This window comes from Pseudophryne corroboree, chromosome 10 (genome assembly GCF_028390025.1).
Source record: "Pseudophryne corroboree isolate aPseCor3 chromosome 10, aPseCor3.hap2, whole genome shotgun sequence".
Classification (NCBI taxonomy): domain Eukaryota; kingdom Metazoa; phylum Chordata; class Amphibia; order Anura; family Myobatrachidae; genus Pseudophryne; species Pseudophryne corroboree.
This window is the reverse complement of record NC_086453.1, coordinates 216,728,699-216,750,319: the sequence shown is the minus strand read 5'-3', so window position 1 is coordinate 216,750,319 and position 21,621 is coordinate 216,728,699. Positions and strand designations below refer to the sequence as shown.

Here is a 21,621-nt window from a genome sequence, read left to right as displayed (position 1 = left end):
AAAAAAAATACAAATATTTATGCACTTTTAGTTTCAATGTAGCTGTATGAAATGTCCTGTTACATTTGATTTTTCCTGGCTTCAGACAGTTTGTGGTTGCAGGCCCAGTGCTGGTTCCTGGCTTCAGACAGTTTGTGGTTGCAGGCCCAGTGCTGGTTCCTGGCTTCAGACAGTTTGTGGTTGCAGGCCCAGTGCTGGTTCCTGGCATCAGACAGTTTGTGGTTGCAGGCCCAGTGCTGGTTCCTGGCTTCAGACAGTTTGTGGTTGCAGGCCCAGTGCTGGTTCCTGGCATCAGACAGTTTGTGGTTGCAGGCCCAGTGCTGGTTCCTGGCTTTAGACAGTTTGTGGTTGCAGGCCCAGTGCTGGTTCCTGGCATCAGACAGTTTGTGGTTGCAGGCCCAGTGCTGGTTCCTGGCTCCAGACAGTTTGTGGTTGCAGGCCCAGTGCTGGTTCCTGGCTTCAGACAGTTTGTGGTTGCAGTCCCAGTGCTGGTTCCTGGCTCCTGACAGTTTGTAGTTGCAGGCACAGTGCTGGATCCTAACTCCAGACAGTTGATGGGTCCAAGTACAGTGTATTTCCTGACTGACCAGTTGATGGGTACAAGTAGGCCCGGCGCTACCCGCTCAGCAAAGGGATGCAGTGCAGGGAGGCGTTAGGGTGGAGAGGCGCTCTCCCTGCCCTGCAACCCCGCTGCTGTGCTGCCTGTCCACCTGCTGCTGCCGGCTGCTGCGCCTGACACACTGTGACAGCCAGCGGCACCGGCAGCTTAAAGTGTCCTCTCCCCCTTCCCGGATGTGACATCGCAGTGTGTGCACTGTGCAGGAGAACCGGCGAAAAGGGGGTGGAGCTACATGGAATAGAGGGGTGGAGCTACACAGGACCAGGGCAAGGCTGATGTAAGCATGATGTGGAGGAACAGGAGGATGGAGAGCTCCGGCCAGCCAGACTTCCTTAGATAAGAAGCTGGAAAGAGTGAGTGAGCTTGAGAAAGGTATGTGTATGTATGTATGTGTGTATATGTGTATGTATGTATGTATGTGTGTATATATGTGTGTATGCACATCTGTGTTTGTTTGTTTATATGTATGTATGTATGTATGTATGTGTATCTGTGTGTGTGTATGTATGTGTGTGTCTATGTGTAAGTGTGTATCTGTGTGTGTGTACTGCCACAGGTGGAATTTTGTATAAGTGTCACTATCACAGGGGGCATTGTGTAAGCGGCACTACCACAGGGGGCATTGTGTAAGCGGCACTACCATAGGTGGCATTGTGTAAGTGGTACCACCAAAGGGGGCATTGTGTAAGCGGCACTATCACAGGGGGCATTATGTAAGCGGCACTACCACAGGGGAAATTTTGTGTAAGCGGCACTACCACAGGGGGCATTGTGTAAGCGGCAATACCACAGGGGGCATTGTGTAAGCGGCAATACCACAGGGGCATTGTGTAAGCGGACTATCACAGGGGGCATTGTGTAAGCGGCACTATCACAGGGGGCATTGTGTAAGCAGCACTATCACAGGGGGCATTGTGTAAGCGGCACTACCACAGGCGGCATTTTGTGTAAGCGGCACTACCACAGGAGGCATTTTGTGTAAGCGCCACTACCACAGGGGACATTTTGTGTAAGCGACACTACTACGGGTGGCATTATGAGTATAAGCAGCACTACAATGTGCGGTGTTAGGTGAATAAGATTGTGCTACTGTGTTGCAGAATTTGAAATGGGGGTAAAATGTAAGACCGCACCCCTTTTTTGGTGTGCACCAAAGGCGCATGCTGTCACTTTGTAAAGTATGGGAGGGCGCAAATGTATAGTTTGCAGGGGGATGCAGAACACCCTAGCACCGGCCCTGGGTACAAGTACAGTGCTATTTCCTGGCTGGGCAGTTATTGGGTACAGGTACAGTGCTATTTCATGGTTTGGGTACAGTGCTACAGTATTTGCTATTTTCTGGCTGGGCAGTTGTTGGATACAGGTACAGTGCTATTTCATGGTTTTCCTGGCTGGGCAGTTGTTGGATACAGGTACAATGCTATATCCTGGCTTGGCAATTGTTGAATACAGGTAAATAAGACAAAAGCTGACAAAGCTTAAGGCTATATAAGAGTGCTTAGTTTTTTGTAATTGGTTCAGAATTTGTTAACTGTTGCTAGGTAGATTTGGTTTGGGGAATTTTGTTATTGGTCAGGATTGGCCTCTCAGGGAACCTTAAGAAGAGGCTATTTGTGTGCTTCATAAGGCTGATGTGAGCTTGGAATCCATCTTGTTTGTCCCTCCCTCCCCATTTTTCTCTAACTTGTACTGTTTTTATGAACTATTTGTTAATAAGGTGCTTTTGGGTTGGAAGGCGCTACAAACCAGCGGCCACATAGGTGTAAGAAGCCGTTGCGAAGCACATACCCCATGAAGTGTGGCTAGTATCGCCTATCTCTGCTGGAGGACTTTGGGCATCTGGCCCTGTGGGCACACTCGTAATGTCTTTTAAAAGGGGTTGTGGGTCTTCGCGGATCAGCTTACAGGTGTCACAAGGTGTGGGGGGGGGGTGTATCAGTTGTCTACTGATTTAGTTTAGAATATGGCTGGAGCTGAGTGTAGTGTCCTTCTTTGCTCCCCAAAAATGAAGTTAAAGCTCATGGTCATAACTTTAATAAATCAAGTTGTGTCCTTTAAACCAAAACAGCCTGTGTTTGTGTGGTTATTTGTGATAAGATAGTTAAATAAGTTTTACATATTGGTTAATTGCAATAAAGTGATGCCTTATAGTGCTATTTTCTGGCTTCCCTGGCTGAGCAGTTGTTTGAAACAGGTACGTACAGTGCTGGTTCCTGGCTCCAGACAGATTGTGGTTACAGGCATAGTGTAGGTTCCAGAAGGTTGGTGGATACAGTGACGTCAGAAAGGGGGTGAGGCCTGCACCAAGGTGTCACCCTCAGCGGGGGTGACACCAAAATGCTGGCTTCTCACACTCACAGGAGCCGGGTGCTGCAGTGTGACCGTCTCCTGCAGCACTCGGCTCCTGTTATACATGGGGAGTCCATTTACTGGTCTCCGGAGGCAGCTAGCTTCTTCGGGTGATGCTGGGCTGCCCCTGGAGTTATGTCACTGGGTTGCCAGTGAGGCCACGCCCTTCATCTTAGACTACACACTCTTTTCGGCCACGGATGGAGGATGAAGAGTGCGCACCGGGTGTCACCAGACCCAGTGATGCCTCTGGGTGGATACAGGTGTTATTGCTTCTTTCCTGCATTCTACCTTGAGAGCCATAGTAGTGTGTAAAAATAACTCACCGTATCATATTTAGTCAATCTTGCAGTGATCACTTGTTTATAGTATGTCTCCAATTAAACAGGCAAGATGTTGGGAGAGTAGAAACATGACATCACAAAGTAGAAAACTGTGACTTTTGCGCAGTGTCTTCATGTTTTTCTGAGTTTGGAAATGACCCCCACTGTGAGAATAATATTCCCCTTTTTTCTAAAGAAGTTAGGTGGAAATTTATTCATCAAAAATATGGAAATAAATGGCAATGCCAGAGGTCATAAATAAGCATATGTATTACATTTTCTGTGGAACTTCTAACATATGATACACAATATGCTCTCTTAAATCACATTAGCACTACCTGGCCTGCATTACAGAAGGCTGGTAAGACCTAGTACTCCTTAGGCATATGTGCCTGTACTGTATGTATATTTATATCTGTGTATATATGTAAGCTTTCCTTAATTGAAGTTCCATATATTTAAAAACTTTATGATAAGATTTATGGGGGGATATTCAATTATCCGCAAATTCGCGGCAATTGGCCGAAAATTGCCGTGAAAACGCTACGTTTTTCGACCTATTCAATTCCGACCGGGTTTCACGTGAAAATTCTTGCAGTGAAAAGTGCAGGTGAAAATGGGGAAATCAGCCTGTACCCCCAAAAAATGCTAAACTAACATAGGAAAACAGAAGAGAAGTGTGTTAGAGATCACATTAGAGCGTTTTTGGGAACTTAAATTGTGTGAAATGGCTGTTATATGCATTTTTTTAAAAATGCAAAAAAATTATAGAAAGCAATTTTTTTTTGAGCAAAATAAATGCTCTCATTAAATTTTGGGTACATGAAAATGGGTATAAGTATATATTTGGGTCATTTTAGGGTACTTTAAAAAAAAGTGGAAACAGACCGATTACTCCCATCTGCAAGCCTAAAAAACACCTGTCCCACTCATAAAGCACCCCAATATACCTGTCCCATACCTTGAACCCCAATTTCCATGACTTTTTACTTTTTCACCCCAAAAATGACATGTCATTATTGGCCAATTAAAAATAATTAAAAACTTCAACGTGCCTAATTAGTCATTAAGGGGAGTGTCCCAGGAGTTCTGTACCATATCCAAACATTTTTACCTTAAAATAGTGACTTTTCCCAACTTTTCACCTGCTTCAGAGAAGGTGAAGTGAAATTAGTGAAAAAATGATCACCGATAAGTTTTCACGGAAAATTGAATAGGCTGTAATTGCGTTTCACGTGAAAAGTCAGTTTTTTCAATCGAAAACCGGACTTTTCACGTGAAAAGTTCGTTATCACTGCTAATTGAATATACCCCATGGTCTTAAAAACAGATGAAATAGGAAGTAACGTGTATAGAAAAAAGAAAATCTAAGAATTTAGAAAAATACAGCAATCCCCCCCCCCCCCCCCCGCAAAAACTAAATAAAAATATAACAAACCCTTAACTACAAAATGGTACTTGTACTGTACCACAATGATCTCAATTATTCTCTGATAAACAGCCCTGCACAAATATTATTTAATTTTGGTAAATGGGATTAGAATTTTAACATATTCTCTCTCTGCCAGTGCCTAGATGAGATGCTTGAGAACATGTTCCCTGTGGTTTGAGATACTGTACACCCCACATGGAAAATGTTACACTGACCATGATATTGCGGTACTGAAGTGTCGCTCCAAACTGATTAAAGGGCTGCTGTGACTTGTCCAATCAGCTTCAACCCACACCACATACTGGCTGAGTCCCAGTGAATTTGTATACAATTTACTGAAAACCATAAGTCTATAAGGCGTCTATTGATTTATTGTGATTAACCTTTGCATAACCAATTAAGCTAGCTTATCTCTAATATAAAGACACAGACAAAATAAAACACGGACAACCACTGCGTAAGTTTAAAAAGGTCATTAGGTATTTATTAAGTCGCATGACCCTTCTAGGTAAGGGATGTCAAGGAAAACGCTTGTTGACCAGCTCTAGCCAGTTGATGTTATAATAATAATGGCGGCGACTTAAACGCCCCAACTTAAAATGGTGGCGACTGACACGCCTCAGCTACTATAATATGAGGCGACTAAAACGCTTTATCCATCCAAAAGCATAACCTGCCTTGAGAAGGCAACACACCCCTCACTATAGCATAGCGTGACCATTTCCTATAGAAAATGCCCATCGCCCCCCTGTACGGGCAGAACTCACTAGCCATCCTTGGGAAGGGTAGGTGCCCCTCAAAGACCACTTATGCCCCATGTGGCCGCTGGTCAAAAGCGCCTTCAGCCACCGTCAGGTTCTAAGCCCCATTGACAAATGGCCTACAGAACCGCAGCCTTGCATCCAGCACCAAGAAAAAACTACCAACTAGAACAAGCCCAAACTGCAAAAATAGCCCTAAGAAAATCCCCCAAACCTGCCTCAGACAAATGGACCCCGTCCTGCCGAAAATACAAAGGATTTTCCGTCAACAGCAAAGGGTGCCGCACAGCAAAACCACAGCTAGCCCTAACAAATTTCAAAACAGTGAAATTAACCTTCTTCTGTGCCTTGTCAACGGCAAGCAGGCTGATGGAACCCCTCCAATGCATTCTGGGAACTATGTCAGCCCACACTACACAAACATCAGGCCACCGAGCATGTAAGCGACACAAATCCTCCTTTACCTGAAGCGTCAGATCAATACCTTTCCTCTGGCCTATGTCATTACCCCCTAGGTGAATGATAAAAACGTCTGGACGACCCCAGCACTGCTCTTCCCCAGAAAACAACAACAAGTAGCCAGACCAACATAGACCCCTCACTCCAATCCACCTAACCCTGTGAACGCCCAACAACTCAGAGGCCCGTGCAGCTAAAGGGGGACGCTCCGCCCCAAAAATGTAGGAATGGCCCACCACCCAAACCTGGGAAGATGAAAAATTAGGAGCTGAAAAAGAAATAACCTAAACATTAGCATCATGCATGAATGAAAAGTATACACAACTAAATAACACAACTGCAGAAAACAGACCCAAGTGTAGGTGAAAACTTTTAAAAAACCTCAGGCGGACTTGTAGAACAGCAAATTGTAATTAGGTCACTAACGAAGGAAAAATGTAAAAAAATTCCAAAAAACACTAGTTATTCCAAAACTGGCGGGCAAAACAAAGTTTTTGGGTCAACACCAATGGGCGCACCATTACAGGTTGAGTATCCCATATCCAAATATACCAAAATACGGAATATTCCGAAATACGGACGTTTTTGAGTTAGAGTGAGATAGTGAAACCTTTGTTTTTTGATGGCTCAATGTACACAAACTTTGTTTAATACACAAAGTTATTAAAAATATTGTATTAAATGACCTTCAGGCTGTGTGTATAAGGTGTATATGAAACATAAATGAATTGTGTGAATGTACACACACTTTGTTTAATGCACAAAGTTATAAAAAATATTGCCCATAATTACCTTCAGGCTGTGTGTATAAGGTGTATATAAAATATAAATGCATTCTGTGCTTAGATTTAGGTCCCATCACCATGATATCTCATTATGGTATGCAATTATTCCAAAATACGGAAAAATCCCATATCCAAAATACCTCTGGTCCCAAGCATTTTGGATAAGGGATACTCAACCTGTATAACTTATCAATACGAACATAAGACTTATAAGCAGCGGACTTCCAACGCCCCATTTCTTGAATGGTCGATCGTGAAAACCCGCTGGCGGCTGCCCAAGTAGCCTCTCCTATCCGAAAGGAGTGCGTCCCTTAGTTTGCCACATTGAGGCCTAAATGCATCAAACAATGTTTAAATACAGCGGTGAATTGGAAACGAGTCAGAGGCATCGGGTCAGAGTGCAGCAAAAATTGACTACCGTCTACAGGCCTGGAAGGCAAATAAACCGCAGCCAGGCTAACGGGGCACAAGGCGGCCTCGGTATACGCCTTCAGTGACACTCATCTGCCCCGCCCCAACTGATCTGTCTTCGGGTAATTTTACACATGACCAGCCGGTCTTGGCAGACCACGTTCGTAAACAGAAGCCCGGTGTCAGTCAAATGTTTGTTAACAGCCACCAGCTCGCTAATCCTGAAAGCACCAAAAAATGCAAAAGAAATGCCACACAAAACAATGATGCCTCAAACTCGCTCCCAGGCACTGCAGCCAACGCAACCAACTCCCACAACAACCGCAGGTCAACGGGCCTGCATGCGTCGGCAACTACGGGGATTTCCCTGGCCCACCCTGTCAACGCTTTATCAAGTATAAACGACTTTGTGGGGTCGACAGTCCCCCGCAATCTAGTGTGAAAAGAGATCCCGGCAATGGACTTGGACATAGCCGCCCTGGACCTGCCCTGTGAGTAATATCCCCACACTTAGCCAAGGAAGCAATCTTCTAAAGACTTACCAGATATTAAATGAGAAGCCTGGCAAGCTTCCCAATCCCGCCAGGCTGCGGAGTAGGCCCGCGAGGTCGAAGATGCCAAGGATCGCAATGCCAACTCCCTCATGCCCTTTCCACAATCGGCCAGACAGAATGCGGACAAGTTACACCAAATGGGGAACCGCCCACTTGCGGTGAACCCGCATAATACCCAGGCAGTCCTAAAGGCTGCGATGCATTAAACGACCATGTGGGCTGCGCCACCTGTGCAGGAGGGAAAAGGGCCAGAAAATATGGTGAACCGGACGGCGGCACGGACCCCTGGAAACCCTGCATTGCACAGGCGCGTCGGACAGCAACAAAGGGCATCGCCATCCTGGATGGGATGGTGCGAAAAATCCATTTGCACGGGCGTTCGCAAGGTGATTGACAGGAGGAGGCCATTTGTGGGTAGTAACTGACTGTTTACTGGGAGTGTTCGTGAAAACGCAGGTGTGCTCAAGCGTTTTCAGGAAGGGTGTCTGACGTCAGCTTCGGCCCCGATCAGCCTGATTCTGTTGCACTGGAAGAGTAAGTCAATAAGTCCTGGGTTGCGCACAGACTGCACAGAGTGAATTTTTGCAGCTCAGCTACGAATGCGATCGCACACTTTCACATCAAAAATACACTCCCACTGTAGGCGGCGACTATGTGATCGCAGGACAGCAAAAAATGCAGCGCAGCGATCAGATCTGAATTAGGCCCTAGGAGTCACTCAGTGATTATACCTCTAAATAACCTATAACTGTGTTCTTCTGCCTGCTGTTAGTGTATTGAGGAGTGCACCAGGTGGTGCATTGCATAGTAGAATAATGCTTTCTTTTTAAAATGTATGTTTCCCCTTAAACTCGTAAATGTATGCTATTTCCTAGCATAAGTGCAAATCAGCACCATCATAACAACTGACATCAAACTTTGATTGGACCAGTGCAGAGGTTTCCAAACTTCACTATTACAGTCCAGGTTTTAAGGATATCCATTCTTGAGTTCAAGCTAAATTAGTACCACAGTCAATTTGACTTAAGCATCTGGATTCGAGCATGAATATCCTTAAAACCTGGGCTATAATGGCGGAATTTGAGAAACTCTGGACTAGCAAGGCAGAGTAACAAAATCAAATTGGGTGCTATGGGTTATGACAATGGAATTGTGCACCTACTCTATATGTTCCTAATTAACACACATGGAATATTGCAACACAAATGGACCAATTTGCTCACCAAGCATATCTCCTATATAATAGCCCTATTCTGTGACCTTGTGATTCATTTGCTAACGCTGGGCGGAGTCACAACACTAGGCGGAGTTAGTCAAATGAGTCACAGAGATCTGGCCAAATCTACAGGAGACTAGGAGCAGAAGCAGATAGCATGGGCATTGGACATGTCACAGGCAGGGGTGCAAACCTCCCAGCTTTCTACAGGAGCTTTCTCCAGGCAGAAGGAGGGAAACACACTCGGCGAAAAGGGGGCGTGGCTTCACGGGAGGGTCCCAGGGGCTGATTATGAGTCCGGGGGGCCCAGGGCACTTGATACAGGGGAGCCCTATCTCATTGCTGTGCCTGCTGGGGGTTGGGGGCGTGGCCTAATCGCGGCCCGCGCGCCCACGCCCCCTTATGCAAATTCCGATTTTTATTTTTATTTTTTAAATGGGATTTTGGCCCCTCAGCTAGGGCTAAATCCAGAGGAGGTGGTCGCTCCCCCCTACACACCCGCACAGGCAGAAGAAAGCAGGGAGACTGCTGCCTCCCTGCAACACCACAGACCTGCCTATATGCAGCAGCGTGTGCTGACTGTAGCACAATGCTGCCGCTGTTGCTGGCAGGACGGGGGGGGGAGCTTCTGAGCTGGGACAGAGCTACTCCAGCCGGGGGGCCCCCTAAAACTGTGGGGCCAACGGTACGTATCCCCTGCCCCCTCCCCACCTTAATCCGGCTCTGCTGCTGGAACCCCCCCATTAATCCGTACCCCCTGATGCCCCCTCTCCCTCTGTCTCCACTATTCACCGCTGCTCTGCTAAGCAGAACAGCGAGTACAGGAGCTTTCCAACTGCCCCCCCACCGCCGGACACTGCGACCCGCGGGTGGGACAGCGGGACAGACCCCAAAAAATGGGACTGTCCCGTGAAAATCGGGACATTTGGGAGGTATGGGGGTGTGTGAGGGGTATGTCATACAGACAGACGGGCACCGGCTCACTGTGTGCTTGGCCCCCCACATCGGCATACTCAGCAGGGTCTCTCTGGTGCGGAGGAGCGTCACTTTCTGGCACACTCCACGCTTCTTAGCTGCAGTTTAGTGGGGCACCTGCCGCTGTGCAGGTTCCATACTGCCTCTGTTATCTCCAGCCCCGGCAACCCCACCGCTAGCTGCAGCGCTACCACCCGCAGTGGAGTGCGCCCAGCTCATTCACACACTTTAGCTGGCGGGTAGCGCTGCAGAAATCCGAGCTGCTTGCAGGCTCTGACCCATTCCTCCCTCCAACCGCAGCGTCTCCTGGGAGCTAACCAGTCACTCCCAGCCTCCCCTTACCACAGTGCCCGGAAGCCGTGAGGTCCGCGCCACGTGCATGCTATGACCCCCTCCTCCCTCCAGCCGCAGCATCTCCTGGGGGCTAACCAGTCATTTCCAGTCTCACCTTACCACAGTGCCCGGCAGCTGCGCGAGGTCTGCGGTGTGTGACTGAGGAGGGGGGGAGGGATGCGGACGGGCAGAGGAAGCAGGACTCCAGCCTGAGAGAGTCAGCCATGCCAAGTCTCCAGCAGCAGCAGATCCCAACAGGTTGGAGTGGAACAGCAGCAGCCAGCAGCCGTGACTCCGGTAAGACACATCTGTCTGTCACCACTGTTTTGTCCCTAATACCAATCTCTCCCGTGCCCTGTGTTCTGTCATGTCCCTGTCACCCCTGGCCTTGCCCTGCCACCCTTATCCTGGCCCTTTCACCCTTATCCTGGCCCTGTCACCCTTATGCTGGCCCTGTTACCCCTATCCTGGCCCTGTCACCCCTGTGCTTGCCCTGTGAACCCTATACTGGCCCCGTCACCCCTGTCCTGGTCCTGCCGCCCCTACCCTGGCCCTGTCACCCCTATCCTGTCCCTATCATTTCTGTCCTGGCCCTGTCACCCCTGTCCTGGCCCCGTCACCCCTGTCCTGGCCCCGTCACCCCTGTCCTGGCCCCGTCACCCCTGTTCTGACCCTGTCACCCCTGTCCTGGCCCCGTCAACCCTGTACTGACCCTGTCACCCCTGTCCTGGCCCTGTTACTGCATACCCTCCAACTACCTTTTATGGCATGTACAGTACCCGCAGCGCCTCCAGACCTCTCCCCAATGCACCACACCTCCGCACCTTCCCCTCCACCACATGCGGCACTACACCCCTCCCCCACATGCTGTGCCTCCAGACCCCCTACACCACCCATGGCTCCCACTCCTCCACCCCTTCACCACCCACAGCACCACCAGGCCCCTTCCACCATTCACCCCCCTTATATGTCTCCCCCCACACCTGCCCCCCTCCACCCGCAGCATCTGCAGACACCCTCCTCCATCAGCGGTCCCCCCCTCACCCACCCCTCCCCCACCAATGGCACCCCCGCACCTGCCCCTCCACCACCTGCAGTACCTCCGGACCTCCTTTCCCATCCGCCGCAACACCCGTACCTGCCCCTACCCTACCCATGGTGCCTGCGGTCCCCTACCCCACCCCTGGCACTCCCGTCCCTTCCCATCCCACAGCACCTCCGGAACCCTTCACCCATCCACAACATCCCCACACCTGCCCCTCTCCCACCCGTGGCACCCCTGCCCCTCCCCCACCTGCAGTGCCTCCGGACCCCTCCCCCATCTGCATCCCCCACTCCTCTGCCCCTCCCCCACGCGCAGCACCTCCCGATCCTTCCCCATCCGGGCCCCACCCCCACTTCTGCCTCCCCTCCACCCGCAGCATCTACAGACACCATCCGCAGTCCCCCCCCGCACCCGCTACATTCTGTACATCGTGCCCTGCAGGTGCTGTTCACGCCGTCGCAAGGGGCTGCGCCTCCTTCACCATCGCACGCCCTTTCATTGTGCAATATTTAACCACTAACAAAGGAATGCAGGTAATACTCTATATTAATACAAATATTAAACCCCAGAAAGGCATGCAAGGGTTAAGGGGGCGTAGCCCCTTGCGACGGTGTGAAGAGCGCCCGTAGGGCGCGATGAAGCACCTAGTAAACAGATATCTGTCCTTTATCCACATTTCTCTTTTGGATGTTACTCTGGACAATAGTTCTGCATAATTATTTGCATAATTTCGGACTCCCATGGGAAGTAAAAATATAACTTCAAAGCCCTTCTTTTATTACCCCTTTACTTTATAGCTGCTACATTTTACTCCAAAAATCATTTTTTTTTCACAGCCTCACTGCTATTTTAGTCATGTGTAAGGGAACAATAACACTGTCTTTATTGCATGTATCATTTTTGTACCATTTGCATTTCTTTATTACGTTGCTGTTACGCCTTACCTTATAAACTATGCATAATTGGTGACAATGGCTTCCCACTGACAGTATACTGTATATCAACACCTGATCTCCACTACCTCAAAAGAGGTCTAAATATCTTTTGGTGTTCAGGGTGTAAAGGCCCATACACACTAAACAAGCCCCCACCAACGCCGATATTGGCAGCAGCGGGGACCTGGCGGCATGCCAACATCGGCAAGTGCATACACACTTGCTGATGCCAGCGGGGAAGGGAGCGACGGTTGAGGGGGCGGGGGGAGAATGACCTCCCTCGTTTGTACATATTCGCGCACCGTTAACGACATTGAGTGTACACATTAGACGAGATTGTAAAAGATCTCGCACAGAATGGCCCTTCTCAGCGATATCTTTTATTTTCTCGTCTAGTGTGTATGGGTCTTTAGAGGCTGTACTGACAGGAATGCCTTAGTGAAGTCTCCATTCTTTTATGCTGATTTAAATATATTGTCCCCCAACAATAAATCTTGTCTTGTATGAGGGTAAGTAGTGAGATGATTTCCAGTCCTGGCTTGCATTTAGTAAGGTACACTCCCTTACTCCATCTGATGGAGCTAAATTGTTGCATCAATTCAGTTAGACGCAAGAGGGTGGATTTCCATTGTAATGGTGCGGAAACACTGCCAAGAGTCCCGCATCTCACCCCCTTCATGGCCCGATGTAGCCCTGGACTCATGGATATTTGTATGCAGCCCTATGGCACTATATTACTACTTTTTTTTTTTTTAGCGCAAATGTTAATTGATGGTCATTAAACATATAGCCATACAGAAGCAGAAACATAATCAAAACATTAAAGTTCAAACAAACAATTTATATAGCATAGTACAAGTATTCTTCACATTTTACCAGTTTTAGTTTAATGGGGAAGGGCAGAGAGAGGACGGCTAAGGAGAATGCCAAACCTCATAGAGCAGAGGTTCCCAAACTGTGTGCCATGGCTCCCTGGGGTGCCCCGGGACACTTGCAGGGGTGCCCTGGGTTGGTGGTCCAGGACCAATTTAAATTATTCATGGTCAATATAATAGGCAAAACCAGTGCTGGTGGCTGCCAGTCATAAAATATGTGGCCAAACAGAAGCAAATCTTGTCCCTCACCACACAACTGACCCTAAGGATGACATATAAACGCGATCTACTTAATGTAATATTTCTTTCTAAATTTCTCAATAAGAAATTTTTGGCCTAGGGGGGCCGTGAAAAAAATTCTGATATTCTAGGGCGCCGTGATTCAAAAAAGTTTGGAAACCACTGTCATAGAGTAATGGAGAAGGGGAGGGAGAGGAAAACAAAAAGAAAGAAAAAAGGAACACACAGGGGTGGGGTGAGAGAGTCTGTACCAGGAGGGCTGAACCAACACACAATGGGCTTATTTCAGATCCATCCCAAAAGATCAGGGGCACATGACGTTGTTCGGACCTGTACTGTGCATGTGCATTATGGGTCCTGCATTGTTGGATACACTATGGCTGCAGACATCAGTAGATTGATAGTCTGCAGCCAAATGGAGGTGTGGAGAGTGCAGTCTCTGCAGCCGTTTTCCAAAACGGAGGCGTCGCCTTCAATTCAGGTGAATGACGAGGCCAGAATCTTTATCTGAAGACAAAGATTTCCTGGCCTCCTGGAAGGAGCTGCGGCAGCGGCTGGCTTGCGTGACCCCATGGTTCACACAGCCGGCTAATGGTGTTGCAGGTGATCCTGCAGCACTGGATCACAAATGCAAGCAGGAGACGTCTACTTATACCAGACGCCTCCTGCTGCATTACCATATTAGTGAATCGCTGGTGCTTCCAAGTAAGCAGCGATGCACCCTTCAACCACTTCTGATTTAGGCCCAATATCACTACTTTATAGAATGACCTTACTGTAATTTCTGCAACATTTCGGACTTATGGGAATTTTCATTTAGCTTTGCATAAAAAGCTGTCACATCATTTTTCTGTTTCACTATAATGTCCTTCAAAAATGATTTTGGTGGCTTCCCATACATGTGTTCTATTGAAACCTAAGTAGGGGGGAAAAAAACATTATAAAGCTATGCATAATTATTGTACTAAGATGCATTTAAAAAAACTATAAATAACGTGAGCAATCCTCTCCCGCTAGAAACACAGTCACATTTGCATAAGACACTGCAAAGATGGGGCCCATTGTGCCGCAGTGAATTGATTTAGGTAATTGAAAACATTTTGTTTGATAATAAGCAAAATATAAACACTAGAGATTCAGGGTGCACATGAGATTCTTCCATGCTAATAATGGACCCTGTTTGCTCTACTCTTGATAGAGTGTGATTACTGCTGATTAGCATTAATAGAGAGGCTTCTAGTCTGTCTTCTAATCACAGGTGTTTGATTAGCATTGTGCTTCCATATCAAGGACATCTGTCTTATCATTACTTATTCTACTTGTAGAGTGGCCAATTACACAGTTTGGAACCAACGCACCCCTTTCTAATTTTTTGTTTAGTGCTTATTAAATGAAGAGAATCGTGTGCTGATTGCAATAATGTTTTTACGCTACAGAATACCTTTTACCTTGTGAGTACAGTTTCGAGACAGTGGAGCTGATAGAGAAGAGTGGCAGACAAGAGGTTTCTCATTGCACTTGTTCCGTAACTGTACACCATTCAGTCGTTAGGGCCGATGTGTTAGCGTAGATGAAACATCATATGGGTGAATATACTATTCATATATTCTTTATGCGCCCAATGTAAGTGTAATTATGATCCATTTGCTTTTAACTCTGCATCATCCTCAGCATTTAACATTTCAGTGCAGATTTCTATTGTAGCCATAGAGAACGCAGTTTGCCAGCGTCGTATCAATCCAGGGCTACTCTTGGGGCACCTGTGAGAACTTCGCTCCTGACCAGTGTTTCCCTCTTCTGGGGAGTAGTTCAGGCAATATGTGCATGGACACTTAAATTGGAGAGGATCTAGCGAAGTTTCTGCTGGTTTGTAGATCCCTCCATTGAGAAACATAGGGTAACACCATCTCAAGGGCTTTGCTATCCGCTGCTCAATTACTAGAACATACAATATACCACTGTCCCCTTATAAGGATATGGGGACCCAATACATATTGAAACTAAAGGGACCACGAAAGATCAGTAATCTCTCTGCAGTATCCCACTTATTACATAGGAGTTCGCTTTGATAACCCCACCTTTGCCAAGAAATCCAGAAAAGGGGTTTTCACTGCTTCATAAATAGGCCACCTGAAGGTCAAAATATGTACCTTAAAATTAGGGATGAAATCCCAGTGAGGCAATCTGGAACAGTCCTGTTTAGTAGCAGGATTTTGGGGACAGCAAAGTTTACTGAATTATTTTAACTGACAACGACACCTTTCACATTGTTTTTTGCGTAAATAGCTAGTCATTCTTAAGTTATAGTTGGTGTTTAATGCCATCAAAATAAAGAAAGCTAGGAAAAAGGTGAGGTTAGGAAAAAGAATGAAGAAATTCGTGGGGCCCGATTCTCAGTCGGATGCTTCTGTGGACACTTTTCCCTTTGGCCGTGGCACTGTACTTACTTTCATATGGTAATGCGGCAATCCAACAAAGTAAGTTACAAATCAATGCGCCTGAAAATGCAGACTATCCCGCCTACCATAATCGTTAGTATTGGCATGCCTACAGAACAAACAGCAGCTGCGTGTGTGTCTTAATACTTGCCGCCCACAAATGCCGTCTTCATATTAGTCTCCATTCACGTTAGATATACGACACGCACGCATCTACTTACGACTTCAGACCTATCATGTGGCATATACACGTTGCGATTCAAATGCATGCACAGCTGTTTCCAAACTGGGAGATGATCCGTTTTCTCAGAATTAGCCCCATATGGTGGACAGCCAACAAAAGGTAAATTTAATAAAATGTGTGTAATTCTTAAGTGCTATGTTTAATAGTTCTTTTTTTTTAAAACTTTTATATAGTATGTATACCTACATACCTATGCACAGCCAGATTAAGACTTTATGGAGTCTTAATTTAGCAACCTAATGGTTTGGGCCTTTTTTTATTTTAACTGTAGGAGAATCTAGTTCCATCAGTGTCCACAAGGCACTGTGTTGGAACCTAGATTGCCATATGGATGATATGGCTATTTACCTAGGTTCAAGGACGTAGCTACAATAGGTGCGGCTGCTATGGGGCCCAGGTCGCCTCAGGGGCCCAGTCCTCCTCCTGCACCTAGTTGCTGAGCCTCGTTGGCTGTTTTTATTCCTCAGCAGAGTGCTGCTGCTGCACTGCAGCCACATCTGCTCTGGCAGCTGGCTCCTCCTTTCCTGAGTACTAACTGATGCTGGGAGAAGGTGTGGCTGAGCCTGCATAGACATCTCCAGACCACCAAGCGCCAGTAAGGAGAGACAAGATGGAGCCAGCTGGGAGAGCAGAGCAGCACACTGCTGAGAATTAAAAAGCAGGCAAAGGGGCCCTGATGGTCAGTGCTCGCCTGCTGGCACTTGGGGTAGGGTCTGTAAGTTCACGGGGGGTAGGGTGACTCTGTGGGCAGTCCACGGGGTGTTTTTTTGGGGGGGAATTCAGTGTCTGTGAGTAGTCCACGAGAGGTGGCATCTGAGCTGTCATCCAGGGGGGCCCCATGGAACTTGTGCTATGGGGCCCCATTGGTATAGCTATGCCTCTGCCTGGGTGCATTCTTACAAAGAGCAAGCCCAAATACTCATATGTTGGAGTACACCATTTAACTGCATTGCCCATAGAAATAAATGGTAAAAACTAAATTTTTACAAGAGGCAATTTTTACATGTTGGTGACATGTTATTGGCTGAGCAAAGCAATGCAATACTACTGCTTGCTCTGTAAGCCAGTTGTAGTGCTTGACCTGTTTATCAGTTATTTGTATAAAAGAGATTTTTCCCATTCATTTTACTTTTGTGATGACGTGACTTTTTTTGTAGAGGTGTGCAAAAGTAGAGATTTATACAACAATTTGCCTTTAATAGATAAGATAAAATCACCCCATTGAGAGCTCTCCCCTCATTTATCATATATTTTTGCTTTCCACTACTTTTTTTAATTTTTTTTTATCAGAGTTTATTTTCTTTTATATCAGCATTATGATGCATTTGCTTCATCGTGCCCGTGTTACTCTGTTTACTGAAGTAGGCAGGTCTTGAACAGATTAAAGTCATGCCCCTGATCTTCTTGCGGCAGGGTAAAGTACTGCAATAAGGGAATCATAATGGGGCTAGGGTCAGAATTCCAGATCCACACCATTAGGGACGGGGAGTGTTCCTCTGCTAACGGTATCATTGATACTTTGGAACAACTACTATAGCCTATTATACCCCAACTAATACTACTCCCTCTTCATGTTCTATCATCTACAGCTCTTCTTCTAGACTGTTAGCTCTCACAAGCAGGGACACCTCCGCCCTCTCTCTGCACCCCCTATGTTAATCTTGTACTGAAAGTACTTGTTCTGTTTTATGGGGGTCATTCCGAGTTGTTCGCTCGTTATTTTTTTTTGCGACTACGGAGCGATTAGTCGCAAACTGCGCATGCGCAATGTACGCAGCGCACCTGCGCCAAGTAAATTAGCTCAAAAGTTTGGTATTTTACTCACGGTGTAACAATGTTTTTTCATCGTTCTGCTGATCGTAGTGTGATTGACAGGAAGTGGGAGTTTCTGTGCGGAAAAACGCAGGCGTTTCAGTGAAAAACGCGGGAGTGTCTGGAAAAATGGGGGAGTGGCTGGGCGAACGCTGGGCGTGTGTGTGACATCAAACCAGGAACGCAACTGACTGAACTGATGGCTATTTGTGAGTAAGTCTGGAGCTACTCAGAAACTGCTAAGAAATTTCTATTCGCAATTCTGCTAATCTTTCATTCGCAATTCTGCTAAGCTAAGAAACACTCCCAGAGGGCGGCGGCTTAGCGTGTGCAATGCTGCTAAAAGCAGCTAGCGAGCGAACAACTAAGAATGACCCCCTATGTGTGATAAACATTTTGTAAGACTTGTAATTACAGGCCTGATGAGATATTCCAGTCTAACGCGCTATTTGTTTTCCTCTTCCACCAGGGGAATACGTTATTATGGTTGATGATGTTACCAGCTCATCATTCCTCGGTCACACCCTTCAAACTGCCTTTAAACTCATTAGAATACACCCTGAAAAAGACAAAGGAAAGAATAATCGGAAATTCGGGATGCTCAGTGTTCCTACTTTGTAACGTCTTCAATTTGCTTCTTTGTTATTGATTATCATAATCAAATAAAAAAATTCAAAATACATAAACAATGCATTTCCATTTACTTTACAGTCATTCATTAGCCTTAAGACAATGACGGGAGTTGTGGTTTTACAGCAGATGACCAGCCATAGAGAACCTCTTTTATATCCTAAGCCAGAGGTTTCTCAAGGCACCCTAATAATTGTCCAGGCTTTAGTGATAACCATGCTTGGACACAGGTGACTTAATTAGTACTTCAGGCAATTTGGTTTAACTATCTGTGATCAGCCATCGATGGTTGGGACTTGCAGTCCCATCATTTCAATGGATTATACTGGCAAACTGCACCACACCAAGAAGAGTTTAGTGTGTATCTATACATATAATAAAACTGTGAGGGTTGTGTCTGTACATACAAATTGTTTTGAGAAATCTATTTCAAGGGACTGTTTGTGACATATGGAGACAAAAAAGTAGTTTTGATCGTGCTTCTGCAGAACTTGACTCCAACCAAGTTATACAACGGAACCCGACTAAAAGTGACTACTCTGCAGAGGAACCTAATTGAGGTAGAGATTGATTGTTGCGCAGGTCAGACTGTGTTCATAGACCAGCTGCTTCTCCCATGGGCAGCTTTATGTGGCCCCAAGTATCTTTTTGTATTCATCCCTGAACGAAAAACTGCAAATATTGTTTACACAGAAAATTTGTGATCAATGTGTACAATATAAGAGGTGTGGTATGGAAGGGAGATAGTAACTACGTCGACCACTATTGGTCGACAGTAACTTGGTCGACAGGGTCTCTAGGTCGACATGTTCTAGGTCGACGGGTCAAAAGGTCGACATGAGTTTTTTATGGGGGGTTTGTGTCGTTTTCTTTGTACAGTAATGGGAACCCCAATTAGTGCTTCGCTCACCATGCTTCGGGTAAGGTGCCTCGCTGCACTCGGCACAGGTTACTGTTCCCAATTGTAGTCCATGTGGATCGTTAAGTATGAAAAGGATCAAAAAAAGAAAAAAATTGTGAAAAACTCATGTCGACCTTTTGACCTGTCGACCTAGAAACCCTGTTGACCTACTTACTGTCGACCAATAGTGGTCAACCTATATAGTGTCGACCTAGTTACTGTAGACTTAGAGACCGGATCGCCAATATAAGCTATGTATCCCAATATTAGATGGCACGACTGTCTTTGTAAAATGAGTTCTGCTGAGCAATAACAGACATACACGCAAGCGAAGCCATCAAGACGATGTATAATAAATGACTCTTAGGGGGTCATTCAGATCTGATCGCTGCTGTGCGTTTTCGCACAGCGGGCGATCAGATCCTAACTGCGCATGCATATGCACCGCAATGCGCATCGGACAACAGCAACAGGCATCGCTGGCCAGCGACAGGCTCGTGCGAAAAAGCCGAATGCATGGGCGTTCGCAAGGTGAGTAACATGAAGAGGCCGTTTATGGGTGGCAACTGACCGTTTACAGGGAAAAACATACGGAAAAACGCAGGCGGACGCAAGTGTTTTCAGGGAGGGTGTCTGACGTCAGCTCCGGCCCCGATCAGCAGGAATCAATCGCACTGGAAGAGTAAGTCCTGGGCTGCGCAGAGACTGCAGAAACTGATTTTCTGCTGCGGGGTACACTGGGCTCCACAAGGAATGGACAATGGGGTGTAGAGGAGGATCTTGATCCGAGGCACCAACAGGCTCAAAGCTTTGACTGTTCCCAGAATGCATAGCGCCGCCTCCTATATCACCCCGCCTCCCTGCACAGGATCTCAGTTTAGTAGTTGGTGCTGCAGTAGCAGGCACTTAACAGAGGGGCTGCTCCAGGCAGCACTAAGAAGAGCTTTTTTTCTGAGGAAAAAAGTGAAAACTTCAAGGGCAGCAGCAGTGTTACATGTCAGTGGACATTCACGGCTGCAGCTCCGGCTCTCCACAGCGGCGCAGTACACTCCCGAGCCCTGGTTGCCGGGTAACCACAGCAGGAGGCTCCGGTTTTCTTCTTGTCAGACACACACGACGGGTGCTCTCCGGGATCGCGTGGCCGCGCTTCGGGAGGTGGTAAGTGGGTCCTGCTTGCGGGACCCGGTCTTTATCGCGATCCGGCGCGGTCAGTGGGAGGCGGGCCGCGCGCGCTGGTGGTGGACACTGTGGCAGTACAGGCGATCCCACTAGATCACCAGGGCATGGGACAGGTCAGGTTTTCTCTATAAACCGTTTTATTAGAGCCCGCAGTACCCGGTGGTTTTGCCAGCAGGGGGATAGAGCTTGGACCTGAAGCCCCTCCCCCAGCCCCAGGGCGCCATTTTCTGCAAATGTTCCCGCCCTGGAGCTGCATATCTGTCTCTCCCTCACTCCCTGGCAGTGTCTGCGGCGCCATTATCCCTCAGCTCACTGTTCCTGGGACTGCTTGGGCAAATCCTCCTATGTAAAGCCGCCTGGTTGTCAGTGCTGTGACTTTACAAGACACTTAAGTATTCTACATGCCTTTTTTAGTCAGTGTTAGTTAAGAAAGAGTGCATTTAGTCAGGGTTTCCTAGTACAATTACCCTGTGATATACATCCATTTCTTACTGTGTACTGTTATATCTATTTTTATATAGCTGTGTAAGCTAGTCCAGTGCAGTATTATTGTTAGTAATAACCTCTGCATTGTACAAACTGTGACTATTTGTGTGTGCATTTGATAGCTGAGTGGTGTCCATTTCGTGTCTTTCACTCAACTTGCTATCCCTATATTCTATAACCTGAGGGGGCTTGGTGCGTCAGGTTTTATCTAATATAGGATTTTCACAAAGATATACTGTATTAGATACCTATGAGGAGAATATAGCAGCTTTGGGCTCTGGTTCTGGGGGCTCCTTGCCCCCCAGTGGGATGGTGGCAACGGAGGCAAATAATGACCCACCGTGGGCCGTTTTTTCCACGCTTCTGCATACGCTAGTTCATAAACTAACACCCCCTATGGGACCCCAATGCCGGCACAACCGTTTGTGGTCCCTGCAGCTAACCCGCCGTGGGCGGACAATTTATCTGCTCAAATAAAGAAGTTGAACCAGTCCCTGACTACTAAAAAGTCTGACCGTCGCTCGCCTATGTCCAAGGGGTCCTCTAAGCAAGCGCTTGTCTCCTCACAATCCACTGCTGTCACTGACACCACGTCGGATGAAGACGGCACTTACACTGA

At 47.0% G+C, this 21,621-nt stretch overlaps 1 protein-coding gene across 3 annotated transcripts in view; it reads left to right on the top strand.

The window, feature by feature from the left end:
- Window positions 1-18,489, top strand: part of MORN1 (MORN repeat containing 1) — a 1,300,694-nt gene extending 1,282,205 nt beyond the window's left edge. For 2 of the 3 annotated variants that reach the window (XM_063943076.1, XM_063943075.1), the window contains exon 14: window positions 18,276-18,489. In XM_063943076.1, the coding sequence (XP_063799146.1) occupies window positions 18,276-18,427 (152 nt within the window). In that variant the 3' untranslated portion in view covers window positions 18,428-18,489. The remainder of the gene's footprint in view (window positions 1-18,275) is intronic. The other variant, XM_063943078.1, reaches the window with a different exon arrangement.
- Window positions 18,490-21,621: the final 3,132 nt, after the last annotated feature.